Source organism: Mercenaria mercenaria, chromosome 16, assembly GCF_021730395.1.
Source record: "Mercenaria mercenaria strain notata chromosome 16, MADL_Memer_1, whole genome shotgun sequence".
Classification (NCBI taxonomy): Eukaryota; Metazoa; Mollusca; class Bivalvia; order Venerida; family Veneridae; genus Mercenaria; species Mercenaria mercenaria.
Window position 1 is genome coordinate 64,245,148 of NC_069376.1, and position 16,229 is coordinate 64,261,376.

The following is a 16,229-nucleotide window of genomic DNA, read 5'->3' on the forward strand; positions in this document are numbered from 1 at the left end:
ACTTCTCCATGTGGAATTAGAGGCGGAGGATGAACATTCCCAATATCTTCTATCAAACCATCATGAAGAACATAGGCCTCGTCTTGGGACCAGACACATGACCCTATGATCCATATACTCTGTGCTCTTCATCTTGAGGTAAAGCAGACAGGCAAATTGATGTCTGGTATTTTCAGAAAAATCAAAACAAACTATTCTTGCATTCTAAGCTCAATGTACTTTATTGCAGAAAAAATAAAATGTGTTTACATGGCGCATCACAGAAAATGGCGGAATGTTTTCTAAAAATAGCAATCCTACGAGACAGTAATGGTATAATTTTATATTTCTACAAGCATTCTAAAACAGAAGGTTTTTATAGCAGGCATAAATATACATTTGTAAATGATAAGTCATACACAGATGTTTGCCAACAGTGGAATTAACAAGTTTCTTTGCTTGTTTGTTTTGTTTTTGTTTTGCTATAGCTCTAAAAGATAAAAGTAAACTAGCCCCAAATCAGCTTATCTGAAACAAAATGATATCTGCATAAAACCATGACATCAGAACTTTTTCAAACGGCTTAAATATGGTGGTAAAATAGTGTTCACTATATAGTCACACCAAAATTTACAATATTCATATTAATTTATATCTGAATCTGCTCACCCCTGATGGGAAAAAATGTAATCATCCATCAAGTGGGATTGAAGATTCTAAAACACAATATAGGGGTGCAAAAAAACCCAAAAAACATTACACAGAATAGTCAGATTCCGGTTTTCACACACAATAAAACAAATACAGAAATATATCACAGGTATAGATATACATCAAAACATGTCTACTATAGAACTGCACCTTGCATTCAGTCCATCCCAGTTAGCTTGTTTACATATTCTAGCTGTTTATCAAAAGAATTCAGATGAAAACAACAACCTGTTCCGAAAAAGAAATGTTGACACACATCAAGGTAGCTTTTCAAAATGCAGCCAAAAGATGACATGAAGTTAATTAACAAATCAGTTTTTATGACGAATGTTTCTAGGTATGTAACATTCAAGTTATACAATAAACATGTTCTGATGCATATAATCCCAGTGCAGAAAACAAAAGTTTTTTTAAACAATAAAATAAATATCTCAGCTGTAAAAACAGCAAAAAATAACCATGGACGGATAAAATATATACCACAGATACTAGGCACGCTTTATAACCTTCACCTTTGAACTGTTTTCATAATGGAATTCCTTCTTTGGTCATATAACAAGACAAAACAAAGTAGCATGTGGACACACTGTTAAACATTAAAAACAGATCTTGTTTTTTTACCTTTGAAGTTTATACCAGAAATCATACATTACTGTCGCATTAATAGCAAATATTGCCGATATTGCAGCAAACATTACCAATGCTGCAGTAAATATTGGCAACATTGGCAATATTGCAGCAAACACTGGCAATGCTGCAGTAAACATCGGCAAATGCTGCAGTAAACATTGCAGCAAACATTACCAATGCTGCGGTAAATATTGGCAACAATGGCAATATTGCAGCCAACATTGGCAATGCTGCAGTAAACATAGACAAATGCTGCAGTAAACATCGGTGCGGTAAACATCGGCAAATGCTGCAATAAACATTGGCAATATTGCAGCAAACATTGGCAATGTCACAGCAAACAGAAAAACTTGCAGTACTGAAAAATTGTAGTAATGCCAGAACAAGAGGGCCATGATGGCCCTATATCGCTCACCTGTTATCATTGCACTTAAGGACAAGTCTTCAAGGTCAAAAGATCATAACAGAAATCAATCAAAAGAATTATGAGAAAATATAGATGAAATTTTCTTTAAGTAACTTTAAAAACAAGATTTGAAAACTTTTGTAGAGGTCCACTAGGCAATGCTACATGTCAAATATCTAAGCTCTTCTGGTTTATTTTAAAAAAAATTTGAAGATTTTTCTATGTACAATCAAGTAACCCCATTGGGCAGGGTCAATTTGACCCCAGGGGTCATGATTTGAATAAACTTTGTAAAAGTCTAATAGGCAATGCTACATCTAAGATCTAGGCCTTCTGGTTTATTAGATTATTTAGATTTTTTTTTAAGATTTTCCTATGTAAAATCAAGTGACCCCTAGGGCGGAGTCAATTTTGACCACTAGGCAATGCTACATGTCAAATATCAAGTCTCTAGGCCTTCTAGTTTATTTTTAGAAAATTTTTGAAGATTTTCCTATGTAAAATCAAGTGACCCCTGGGGCAGGTCAATTTTGACCCAGGGGGTCATGATATGAACAAATTTTGTAGAGGTCCACTAGGTAATGCTACATGTGAAACATCTAAGCTCTAGGCCTTCTGGTTTATTTTTAGAAAACTTTTTAAGATTTTCCTATGTAAAGTCAAGTGACCCCTAGGGCGGGGTCAATTTTGACCCCCGGGTCATAATTTGAACAACTTTAGTAGAGGTCCACTAGGCAATGCTACATGTCAAATATCTAGGCTCTAGGCTTTCTGGTTTTTGAGAAGAAGATTTTTTAAATATTTTCCTATGTAAAATCAAGTCACCCCTGGGGCGGGGTCAATTTTGACCCCCGGGGCCATGATTGAACAAATTTTGTAGAGGTCCAATAGGCAATGCTACATGTGAAATATCTAAGCTCTAGGCCTTCTGGTTTATTTTTAGAAATTTTTTGAAGATTTTCCTATGTAAAATCAAGTGACCCCTGGGGCGGGGTCAATTTTGACCCCCGGGTCATGATTTGAACAATTTAGTTGAGGTCCACTAGGTAATGCTACACGTCAAATATCTAAGCTCTAAGGCTTCTGGTTTTTTAGAAGAAGATTTTTTAAGATTTTCTTATGTAAAATCAAGTGACCCCTGGGGCGGGGTCAATTTTGACCCCGGGGGCTATGAACAAATTTGGTAGAGGTCCACTAGGCAATGCTTCACACCAAATATCTAAACTCTAGGGCTTCTGGTTTTTGAGAAGAAGATTTTTTAAGTTTTTCCTTTCGGTTGCCATGGCAACCAGTGTTCTGCATGGAATTCAATTCTTTGAATAATTTTAAAAGGGGGCCATCCAAGGAACATCCCTGTGAAGTTTCATCAAAATTGGCCAGTTGGTTTAGGAGGAGATGTTGTTTAAAGGAAAGTGTGGACGGACGGACGCCAGACGGTGAGCAATCACAATACCTCACCCTGAGCACTTTGTGCTCAGGTGAGCTAAAAACAGTGTTGCTGAAGTTTTGAATGACTGAAATATGAGACAAATGAAGGTACAGTCAGAAATAATAACACATCAAATTCACTTAATTTGATGGTCTGATATTGAAACAATCCTCTAAAAGGCTTGCTACAGTCCCTCCACCTTGATTATATTTTTCTAATACAAACAAACAGTATCTCCATAATCATCAGCTAACTTTTCCAGTCATTTAAAGTTTTATTCCAACCCTTTTAAAAGCTTTATTCCCTCAGACCTTGAATCACAGTCTTAGATGTAATATTTCATAAATAAATAAAGCTTTACCATATATATTATAATAACTAAGCTTAGCCAGCTTTACTATACAACTTTTTTAGAGAGCTTAACACCACACATATCATGTTTTATTGTAACATAAAGCATGTCTTTTAATAATGAAGCATAACATACCGACAAAGCTGATCATTATTAAGACAAAATGTACTATGCCCTAAAACTGAGCTGATTTAATGTGCATTCACTTATATAAAACATTTAGCATTGCTATGTTTACATATTCGAAGCTAACTTTATGACAAAATTTACCTGTAAAATTTACCTATCTAAAACGTTTATACAAGAGATATTTATATTTAAAGCACACTTCATGACAATGTTTATCTATCTATAACAATTACAACATTAATAAATATTCTAAGTATTTTTCAGCACATTTTATGACAAAATTTATTTAACCAAAGCAGTCAGCTGTAATTTAGCTCACTTAGTCATAACATATAAATTACTGAGTATTGAGTTACCCCCCTTGCCATTTAGGTCACATGATAACTTCCATATTTGTCAATGGTAAAGGAAGACCCTTATGTGCCCCTTATGGCATTGTTTCAGCCCTAAGTGGGCACCTGTATAGAAATATCAACTTCCAGCAAGCCAGTTGGACACCTTGCTCACAAGAAAGAATTCTACATTCCTTGAGGGGTGTTGAGCCTACAGTGGTAATAGGCAAGTGACTCGAAGACAATGATCTCTGTGGTTAACCATTTAACAACCACTCAGCCACAAAGGCCTTGAAAACCGGAAAACAACAAAGTCTGGCAAAACTGAACAAAAGTTAAATTTATGGTGACAGTTTTAGAATCCCATTTAAAAATATCACTTTATGAAGCAACAAAAGCAAACACAAGACAATATTGACATGCACGTCTATAAAAATGTACAAAATTAAATAATAAAAAAGGGTAATCTTATTTCATTACAAGCTGTAAATAAAACTGAACACAACAATGTACTTATGTTAGTAGTTAACAACACTGGTTGATTGCTTAATGTATAAGGTATCAGTATTAAGAAAGGTACTTTAATATACCATGATTTTTCTGAATTATAATTTATAATGAATAAAATATCAAACTCAATATGTCAGCTTTTAGACAACAAGCAATATGCCACTTCAGGGCAATAAGTGATTAAATGCCCTGACATCTCACATTTAACTTGTTTTTGCATCTATCATATGAGCTTCTAACATGCACAACTGAAAAAGTGCCAACATTCAATGAACTGATTTTTTATACGAGTATTTTGCACACAAAAGATAACTCTAGCCTTCAGCTAGTGATCAAAATGAATGTAGCAGTAAAACATTTCTGGTTACCTTTGAAAAGTGAATAAACAAATCATTGTATCCAATTTATATATCTGTGATCCCACAAACCATATAGTATGTAATATATCAGTTTTGTATTAACACAATAACCCATATATGTTAAGTGTATTTGCTACATTCTGTTGTGTAAATGTGAATTAATGTTTGTATTTAAGGTAATTCATGGTGGTCACCAGTAATTCATACAGGCTCCTTAAGAAGATTGTTAGTAATTTTAGTGGGAGGAGTGCAAGATATAGATGTTCAAATGTTAGCAAATTTTCTTTACTCCTCCAACTAAAAGTTAATAATGTTGGGATAAGAGTCCCTTGTATGGAAGCTTTACACCTTGCACCCTAAAGAACCAGGCAAGCTTCTAGAACTGGAGTGTCTTCTGTATCTTGCACTATCCTCTCACTAACATTACTAACGGTCTTCTGGAGGAGTCACTCATATGGGTTACCAGTGATGATTATAAATAAGCTTAGAAATAAACAGGGTACACCAATCTTTACACAGCTGAATAAAGCAAATAATGGAACATTTAAAAATAAAAAGGACCCTGCTCACTGGTTACACAAAAGCATATGCCATCAAACCTCTAAATACAACATTTATATATATCACAATTAGTACGTACACAAAAATAATATGATGTGCACCCTCCATTTAAATTGAAGCAAACAGAATAAAACATTTTTCTATGGTTACCAGCAATGTCAAAAACTCAATGACACCATTATTTCACTTTGCACACACATAGCAACTCTGTGACCTTAACTTTTTAATCATGACCTGTGACCTTGAACATGAAGATGACTTGTAAGAAATTTTCAGAATATCTCTTTTTTAATTTGAAAATTAGTATTTCTACAGTTTGGATGTCATAATAGAAAACAACAGGATAACTCTGACAAAAAATCTTTCATTTACTGGTGATGTATGAATGTAATTATACAGGCCATTTGTTCTATATTAAGACATCTCAGGTCATTTTAGACAGTTTTTTTTACTATTTACCAGAGTTTGAAACAGAACTATGTCAGAAAGCATTAAAATGCAACAAAATGTAACAAAAGATCTTTAAAATTTACAATGCATATTCATTGTAATAATACAAAAGTATGAGATATTACTGAAAATAAACATGGTGGTACCTCCTAAAAAGACAAAATGTTTCTGACACAACTGGTGTCCATAGGTATTCTAAAAATAAAATGTAAAAATCAAATAAACAGCTGAAAAATCTGTGAAATAAAACATGTATAATTTAAATATCTACCTAGTTAAATAATATCTAATTTTTATGATACAGGTTGATATTCTTCTGGTTACCATAGCAACAATTTTACACACATGTACCATTTTCCTTCTTGTAAACTTGTATGTGTATGAAACAGTATTTATAACAATGCTACAACAATGAGACTTTTCTTTATAGCAACATAGCATAATGCAGGCTATAGATTGTGTTTTCATACAAACATATATGCAGGATTTCATTTTTTTTTTTATTTCACTCAGTATCTGAGGTGTAAGTTCAGAACATTCAAATATGTACATAATATACCGGTTGTTTGGCAGGGCTATTCCTGAACTGAAGGTAAAAATTATAATCATTGTAAACATCTCCAGATGTAACAGTCAGTTTCTTGACTTTCTGAGATATCTCTGAAAATGTCTGTCCATTTTTTGGCCAAAAATGTATTTTTCTCTACAGGCAAAATTTTACAAACTGATAAATAGAAATGTTGCTTTCATGCTAATTTAGATACCCTGAATGTTATGTAACAATCTATTTATAAATAATGTCAAAATTGAATTTTAAAAATAATGTTGTTAAAGTGGAAAATACATCATCAACTTTTTGTTGTTGATAATTTCAAAACTAATCAAGATATATGAATATTCAAAAACATCGTAACACCACCCTAGGAGTTCTTAAGAACAATGTACAATATCAATGGTATAGTCTTACATTTAACCTTTAGCCTGCACATCATAGTCTGCACTGTTCACTATTCAGTAAGTAAATTTTCAGTGAACACTCCTTTGAATAATAAGTGGTACTGTCCAAATTGAATGATGGACCAGTTCATTTTAGAAATTTAGCAAGGAAAAGGATAAAGAGATATCAAGGAAAAATCTTGTAACAGAATTTGTGGATCATTATGTTCAACACTACTTGTAAAACCCATACCTGTAGATATGTACTGGGTATACACAATTAAAACTGGAAACATTTTAGATCTATGCTTCTCTTTATATATAGAGATTTTCTACCCATACACATATATGTAAGAAATCACAACCTCTCTAATATATAATGCAACATCAAATCCAAAATTTAAAAAAAAATGAGGAAAAAAAAGTAGTAACACGGTGGATGGCAAGAAAGCAACTGTTCTAGACTAGTGGCAGAATTAAATGAATGTTTAAAGGACCAACACAATATCATGTTTTCTATTTTGAATAAACATCTATATAGCTTGAGACGATTTAAAGATCTTTTGCAATTATTTTTTTTTGTTAAAAACATTGTATTACAATCTTAGATAAACAGAGTAAAAAATGGTCATAACTTCAGTTCTTGGTATCTTTTTTGTTATGTAACTGCTATTAACACAAACAGATATCTTATTTTTTCAACAGTCAGTCTTATAATATTTTGAAAACACATTACATGCATTTTACTTTTTTGTACACTTACATTTAGGTGCAAAATGCTGAAACAGTAATCTCTTGACAAGTTATTTTATAATACCTCAATATGTGACTTATACTTAGTCTGTAGAAAAATATTTACAAATTAATGTCATATTAGGAACATAAAGGTTCATCACCATATTAAAATAGAAGACAGAAGAACACTCACTGTTCTAAAATGATGCAATATGAAACATATATTAAATCAAAGGTTAAAGAAAATTCAAACATGGAGCAAATCAAAAGAGAAATTAAATTTGAAAACTTAACATGAAACATCCTAAAAACATTTATTGTTTTATTTACCCAATCCCTGTTTAAGGGGAAACAATTTTGCAAAAAGGTAAAGAAAAATGGTGAACAAGACATTCACAGTTATCTATCTTATCTTGCTGGCACTTCCAATTTTCTTATGCCACATTCCATACAAAATTTTGCCTGTGCTGATGGATATTTGGTACCGCATTCATGACAGAATTTAGCGATCCCACTACTAGGGCGACCTGTTTTTCTCAGTCTAGGCACTGCTGCATCATTTTCAGAATTGCTGCTATGGTAACCAGAATCTGTACCTCGGAAATTATGACCTGATGACGATGATGATTTGTGGGCAGACATCATGTGATTACCGTCCATAGCGCCCCTGAAATTAAAAAAAAAAACAACATCACAATCAAAATAAATCAAATGTAATTTCAAAAGTGAAAAATCTCATCTGTTTTACACTTACACCCGAAAGTCCAGTATTAAAAACTTATATATCTTCTGTCAGTTACAATTATACAATGGAGTTACCATACTTAACAGAAATGAAGAAAAGAAAGAAAGGTAAAAATGTAAAGCGCTGAATAAAAAAAATAAAGCAAAGCCAAGAATTAGTAAACTAGAAAACTTATTCAGGCAAATATTATTGAAGACGACATCACCTGCCAAAATGCAAAACACTATGTGTATGTTATTGTTAGGCTAAAATAAAAACATAGAAAACAACCTTTACCTTAGGTTTCAATTATATGGCAATATCAGTTCTCTAATTTTATGGTGCCAAATATATGTGCATTCAAGCAAAGACTGGTACTCAAGCAAAAAGGGCATGATCAACAAAAATGTTTTCAGTTTCATTATTCTTAATACCAAAGATGAGGACTGCATGCATAAGGCAATCTTATTTTACTGTCCTAATAGCAAATAGAAGAAAACATGCACGAGTTTATGAGCTGAGAACTGTCATGCTTTTAAACAATGCAAGTTACAAACATTACACTTAAGCCATGGGCAAGACATGCAAGAAATACTTTAAATAATGGTTAAATCTTCAGTGATAATTCTACTTTAACACAAATTTTACACTTATCATTTATTATTCAAAACACAGAAGTAATTTATCTTATATCTTTAAGTTCCTTAGATTACCAAGACATTCATTTTTTTTTCTTCAAATTTTGCTAACTGCTTAGTTACATGAGCTGTCAGATCACTTGACTTTTTCAATGATGGATAGGGGTAAGAGAAGGGCTCGCGATGTTGCTCGCCAAATTCACCATTTTCTAAAAGTGTGTCTTAACTTTAACATTAAATTTTATGTAAAGAAGGGGGCATAATTAATGAAATACTGGTGTAAAAGTAAAGTAAATGCGATATAGAATAGGAAAATTATATGCATGTGCATCAAAATATAAAGACAAAATTTTGACACAGCAGATGCCAATGTTAGCATAGGTCCTGAATAAAACTGAGAATCACATAAAATCTTTAAAACCTTACTACCACTGAAAAATTAACAATTTTGCTAAATAATTAACCTTTCGCCTGCTGGCGGCAAGTGATTTTGCCTTTGTGACAAGTGCAGACCAAGATCATGGTCTGCACTGTTTGCTATTCAGTCAGTAAATTTTTATCAAACACCCCTTTGAATAATAAATAGTATTGCCCAAACTGAATGACAGACCATTTTAAAAATATAGCAGGATACTGTGAAATCATTTAAATTTGTTGTCATGAAATTTCGCGCAAACGTAAAAAAGGACTGTTTCACGCGGGCTTTTATTCGCGCATTTTCAATTTATAAATGAACAAGGGTGCAGAATGTCACAATATACGCCCGTCACAGCAAATTTGTTTACACTAGCACCTGTATTTGCAAATGGAATTTTAATTTTCTAGTTGTTTACAATGTTGTTGTTTTTAGAAATTATTGTAATTCTTTTATTTTTCTAAGTCCACAAAAAAAATCCTTACCAGGTAGAGATACCTTAAAATACACCCAAAATTTGAAAGTAACATCAATGTTGTACCACAGAAAAGTGGTCTTGGTTTTTCCCTACGGTCAATTATAAAAAAGTTACAATGTAAGTTATTTATAGTAACAACTAAGGGAAGTTAATCTTTAAAGAGAAAAAAAAAAAAAAATCGAAAAAAAAAAATTACAAGTCCACACAAAAATCCTTACCAGGTAGAGATAGCTCAAAATACACCTCAGAATTGGATGTAACATGCATGTTGTACTACAGAAAAGTGGTCTCGATTTTTCCCTACGACTTGTAATGAACAAGAGTGCAAGAATGTCACAATATACGCCCGTCACAGCAAATTTCTTTACTCTAGCACCTGTATTTGCAAATGGAATTTTAATTTTGTGGTAATTTTTGTAATAACTAAGTGTTTTGTTTTTCTTAGTCCACAAAAAAACTCCTTACCAGGTAGAGATACCTTAAAATACACCTAAAATTGGAAAGTAACATCTATGTTGTACCACAGAAAAGTGGTCTTGGTTTTTCCCTACGCTCAATTATAAAAAAGTTACAATATAAGTTATTTATAGTAACAACTAAGGGAAGTTAATCTTAAAAAAAAAAAAAAAAAAAAAAAAAAAAAAAAAAATCAAAAAAAAAAAAAAATGTAAGTCCTCACAAAAATCTTTACCAGGTAGAGACTGGTCAAAATACACCTCAAAATTGGAGGTAGCATGCATGTTGTACTACAGAAAAGTGGTCTCGATTTTTCCCTACGACTAGTAATGAAAAACTTACAATATAAGCTATTTATAGTAACAACAAAGGGAAGTAATTCTAAAGAAGGGAACTGCACATGACACTTCGTCTCATGATGATGTATAATTGTGTCAAGTTACATCAAAATCCCTCCATGCATGAAGAAGAAATGCTTCGGACAAAGTCATTCTTGTATCTGACCTTTGGCCTCTAAGTGTGACCTTGACCTTAGACCTAGGGACCTGGTTCTTGCGCATGACACTACGTCTCGTGGTGGTGAACATTTGTGCCAAGTTATATCAAAATCCCTCTATGCATGAAGAAGAAATGCTCCGGACAAGGTTTTCATTCTTGTATCCTTTGACCTCTAAGTGTGACCTTGACCTTAGACCTAGAGACCTGGTTCTTGCGCATGACACTCCGCCTCATGGTGGTGAACATTTGTGCCAAGTTATATCAAAATCCCTCTATGCATGAAGAAGAAATGCTCCGGACAAAGTTTTCATTCTTGTATCCTTTGACCTCTAAGTGTGACCTTCACCTTAGACCTAGGGACCTGGTTCTTGCGCATGACACTCCTTCTCATGATGATGAACAATTGTGCCAACTTTCATCAAAATCCCTCTATGCATGAAGAAGATATGCTCCGGACAAAGTCATTCTTGAATTTGACCTTTGACCTCTAAGTGTGACCTTGACCTTAGACCTAGGGACCTGGTTCTTGCGCATGACACTCCGTCTCATGATGGTGAACAACTGTGCCAAGTTTCATCAAAATCCCTTCATGCATGTAGAAGATATGCTCCGGACAAGGTCTGTGGACGCCGCCCGCCCGCCCGCCCGCCAACCCGCCCGCCCGCCAGGGGCGTTCCCATAATACGTCCCGTTTTTCAAACGGGCGTATAAAAAGTTACAATATAAGCTATTTATAGTAACAGCAAAGGGAAGTAATTCAAAAGAAGGGACCAGTGCATGACACTCCGTCTCATGATGGTGTACAATTGTGCCAAGTTACATCAAAATCCCTCCATGCATGAAGAAGAAATGCTCCGGACAAAGTCATTCTTGTATCTGACCTTTGACCTTTAAGTGTGACCTTGACCTTAGACCGAGGGACCTGGTTCTTGCGCATGACACTCCGTCTCATGATGGTGAACATTTGTGCCAAGTTGTATCAAAATCCCTCAATGCATGAAGAAGAAATGCTCCGGACAAAGTTTTCATTCTTGTATCCTTTGACCTCTAAGTGTGACCTTGACCTTACCCCTAGGGACCTGGTTCTTGCGCATGACACTCCGTCTCATGATGGTGAACAATTTTGCCAAGCTACATCAAAGTCCTTTCATGCATGAAGAAGATAGGCTCCGGACAAAGTTTTCATTCTTGTATGCTTTGACCTCTAAGTGTGACCTTGACCTTAGACCTAGGAACCTGGTTCTTGCGCATGACACTCCCTCTCATTATGGTGAACAACTGTGCCAAGCTACATCAAAATCATTCCATGCATGAAGAAGATATGCTCCGGACAAAGTCATTCTTGAATTTTTCATTCTTGTATCTCTTGACCTCTAAGTGTGACCTTGACCTTAGACCTAGGGACCTGGTTTTTGCGCATGACACTCCGTCTCATGATGATGAACAACTGTGCCAACTTTCATCAAAATCCCTCCATACATGAAGAAGATATGCTCCGGACAAAGTCATCCTTGAATTTGACCTTTGACCTCTAAGTGTGACCTTGACCTTAGACCTAGGGACCTGGTTCTTGCGCATGACACTCCGTCTCATGATGGTGAAAAACTGTGCCAAGTTTCATCAAAATCCCTCCATGCATGTAGAAGATATGCTCCGGACAAGGTCTGTGGACGCCGCCCACCCACCCGCCCGCCCGCCCAACCGCCCATCCGCCCGCCAGGGGCGTTCCCATAATACGTCCCGTTTTTCAAACGGGCGTATAAAAAATAATAATAGCGCGGTCTTAAATTCATGCATCGGTTCTAGCGCGAAATATGCAAAAATTCGTCCTACGCGAATAAAAATGATTTCACAGTAAAGGTTAAGTTAAATAATATCTTAAGCATGCATTGTTTTGTTTAGTAAGTCAGGACTCAAGTTGTACATGAAAATATCAACTATGTGTACTGTAATAACAGTTCAACCTTTGCTTTGGACAGCCTCTGGATAAATAAAGGCAAAAGATCTTAATAAAATTGCTGAGACCAAAAGAGGAAGTAAGGCTGCAATTTTCAGACAGAGTTTGTCATAATGATAAATTCTAATCCCAAATGCCTCGGGAATGTAGAAACATATAGAGACCAAGTTGCTATGAATGTGTTGAAATACTGTTGAAGAGACTGAGGTTATATAGAAGCTTGAGTCCTGATATTAATTATGCATGCAATATACAGCAAAGATACCTATTGGCTGACAATACATTGTTCTGATTGGACGGTTTATCTCTTGAGGCGGGCCTTCTGTCTTCTCTTAGTTTTAAAGACCGCCCAGAAAGTACTCTTAAGGGATCATTCATTATACCATTTTGCCCAGAACTGGGGTCAGCATATTTGTTTGCCTAAGCAAATACACATGAACAGTAACAGACAATATTATTTATTTACTTGACAGAATCAACATATCACAAAATATACATCCAAACACATACAAATCCTTACTAAGGCTTGTTTTGGGTTTTAACAATTTTCATATAATTTAATAAAATGTTGCCAAAGCTAACAAGAGGGCCATGAAGGCCCTGTATCACTCACCTGACCTATTGACCTAAAGATCATCAAGATTAACATTCTGACCAAGTTTCATTAAGATATGGTCATAAATGTGGCCTCTGAAGTGTTAACTAGTTTTTCCTTTAATTTGACCTAGTAAACTAGTTTTTGACCCCACACGACCCAGATTCGAACTTGACCTAAATATCATCAAGATTAACATTCTGACCAAGTTTCATGAAGATACAGTCATAAATGTGGCTTCTAAATTGTTAACAAGCTTTACTTTTGATTTGACCTGATGACCTAGTTTTTGACCCAACCTGACCCAGACTGGAACTTAACCTTAAGATCATTAAGATTAACATTCTGACCAAGTTTCATAAAGATATGTCATATATGTGGTCTCTAGAGTGTTCACTAGCTTTTCCTTTGATTTGACCTGGTAACCTAGTTTTTGACCCCACATGACCCAGATTCCAACTTGGCCTAAAGATCACCAAGATTAACATTCTGACCAAGTTTCATGAAGATACAGTCATAAATTTGGACTCTAGATTGTTAACAAGCTTTACCTTTGATCTGACCTGGTGGCCTAGTTTTTGAACCTACATGACCCAGATTCGAACCTGACCTAGAGGTCATCAAGACAAACATTCTGATCAATTCTCATGAGTTTCAAACTTAAAATTAGGTCTCTAGTGTTAACAAGCTTTAACTTTGATTTGACCTGGTGACCTAGTTTTTGACTCCACCTGATATACATTGACCCATGACCTAAAAATCCTCAAGATAAACAGTCTGACCAAATTTCATTAAGATATGGTCAAAAATGTGGCCTCTAGAGTGTTAACTAGCATTTCCTTTGATTTGACCTGGTGACCTAGTTTTTAACCCCACATGACCCAGATTCAAACTTGAACAAAAGATTATCAAGACTAACATTCTGACCAAGTTTCATTATGATATAATCTTAAATGTGGCCTCTAGAGTGCTAACAAGCTATTCCTTTGATTTGACCTGGTGACCTAGTTTTTCACCCCACCTGACCCAGATTTATCCTGACCTAAAGATCATCAAGATTAAAATTCTGACAAAGTTTCATTAAGGTACATTTATAAATGTGGCTTATAGCGTGTTAACTAGCTTTTCCTTTGATTTGACCTTGTGACCTAGTTTTTGACCTTACCTGACACAGATTTTAACTTGACCTAAAGATCATCAAGATTAACATTCTGACTAAGTTTCATGAAGATACAGTCTTAAATGTGGCCTCTAGAGTGTTAACAAGCTTTTCCTTTGATCTGACCTAGTGACCTAGTTTTTGAACCCACCTGACTAAGATTTGTACTTGATCTAAAGATCATCAAGATTAACATTCTTACAAAGTTTCATTAAGATATGGTCATAAATGTGGTCTCTAGAGTGTTAACTAGCTTTTCCTTTGATCTGACCTGGTGACCTAGTTTTTGACCTACATGAACCAGATTAGAACTGGACCTAAAGATCACCAAGATTAACATTCTGACCAAGTTCCATGAAGATACAGTCATAATTGTGGCCTCTACAGTGTTAACAAGCTTTTTGTTTGATTTGACCTGGTGACCTAGTTTTTTACCCTAGATGACCCAATATCGAACTGATCTAAGATTTTATTGATGGTAACATTCTGACCAAGTTTCATTTAGATTGGGCCAAATTTGTGACCTCTAGTGTGTTAAGCTTTTCCTTTGATTTGACCTGGTGACCTAGTTTTTGACCCCAAATAACCCAATATCAAAATTGTCCAAGATTTTATTGAGGGTAACATTCTGACCAAGTTTCATTAAGATCGGGCCAAAATTGTGACCTCTAGAGTGTTAACAAGCTTTTCCTTTGATTTGACCTCGTGGCCTAGTTTCTGAACCTAAATGACCCAATATTGAATTCGTCCAAGATTTTGGTGAGGGTAACATTCTGACCAAGTTTCATTAAGACTGGACCAAAACTGTGACCTCTAGAATGTTAACAGTCAAATTGTTAACGACGGACGGACGGACAACTGATGACTACGGACACAGGGCGATCACAAAAGCTCACCTTGTGCACATTGTGCTCAGGTGAGCTACAAATGTTCGCATGTTAAAAGCCAAATGTGAATGAAAAGCTTCAAAGAAGTCAATTTCTTTACAATATCAGACATTTAACTTAAAACACAAAATTACATTACCTTGAAGCAACATCCTCATATTGCTATTAAAGAAACTTGAATTTTTAATTGATTTTCAACATTTAAGTCATCTTAATCAAAACTAAAATTTACGAATTTCCTATTAAATTATCTACTTAGAAAGGCCACGACAAGTGCATTAAATGATTAAGCACAGTAATCTTCTATGGTATCAGCCTATAAATCTAACCCCTTAACTTTATTTAATTAATGATTGACACTAAAACTATTAAAAGCATATATACTGAAAAAAAAAAAAAAGAGTCTCTAACAGACTGACAAAATAAATCTACACCTTAGAAATGAAATGTAACATAATCATGCCATTATATTCATTGTTATTCTTATTACATTAACCTTTAGCCTGCTCGTGGGAAGTGATTCTGCCTTTCCGACCAGTGCAGACCAAGATCAGCTTGCACGGATGTGCAGTTTGACCATGGTCTGCACCGTTCGCCATTCAGTCTGAATCTTTTTGGTAAACACACCTTTTAACAGTTACTGGTACTATCTAAATTGAAAGATGGACAAGTTCATTATAGAAACTAGAGCTGCTTTTGAGAAAAGTGCATGTCTCCCACAACTGCCCAATGAAAAATGACTAGTTTCTCTGGATGGTCTAGACAAAAGGATCCAATCAGTAATTCAAGGGCCATTATTCAAAAGAGCCTTAGCGGATTCCGCTAGTTATCGAACTTGGCCGAGGTCTTATGGTCAAACACATTTTGTTCAAGTTTGGTGAAGATCCAATGAGAAATGTTCGA

At 34.8% G+C, this 16,229-nt stretch overlaps 1 protein-coding gene across 3 annotated transcripts in view; it reads right to left on the reverse strand.

Annotated features, from left to right (window-relative positions):
• Positions 1-202: 202 nt before the first annotated feature.
• The window catches only part of LOC123541301 (zinc finger C2HC domain-containing protein 1A-like), a 38,286-nt gene continuing 22,259 nt past the window's right edge, over positions 203-16,229 (reverse strand). For 2 of the 3 annotated variants that reach the window (XM_053527263.1, XM_053527264.1), the window contains 2 exons: positions 12,951-13,105; positions 203-8,186 (listed from right to left, as the gene is read on the reverse strand). In XM_053527263.1, coding sequence (XP_053383238.1) covers positions 7,928-8,186; positions 12,951-13,105 — 414 coding nt within the window. In that variant the 3' untranslated portion in view covers positions 203-7,927. Of the gene's footprint in view, positions 8,187-12,950; positions 13,106-15,465; positions 15,489-16,229 lie in introns of all 3 variants that reach the window. The other variant, XM_053527265.1, reaches the window with a different exon arrangement.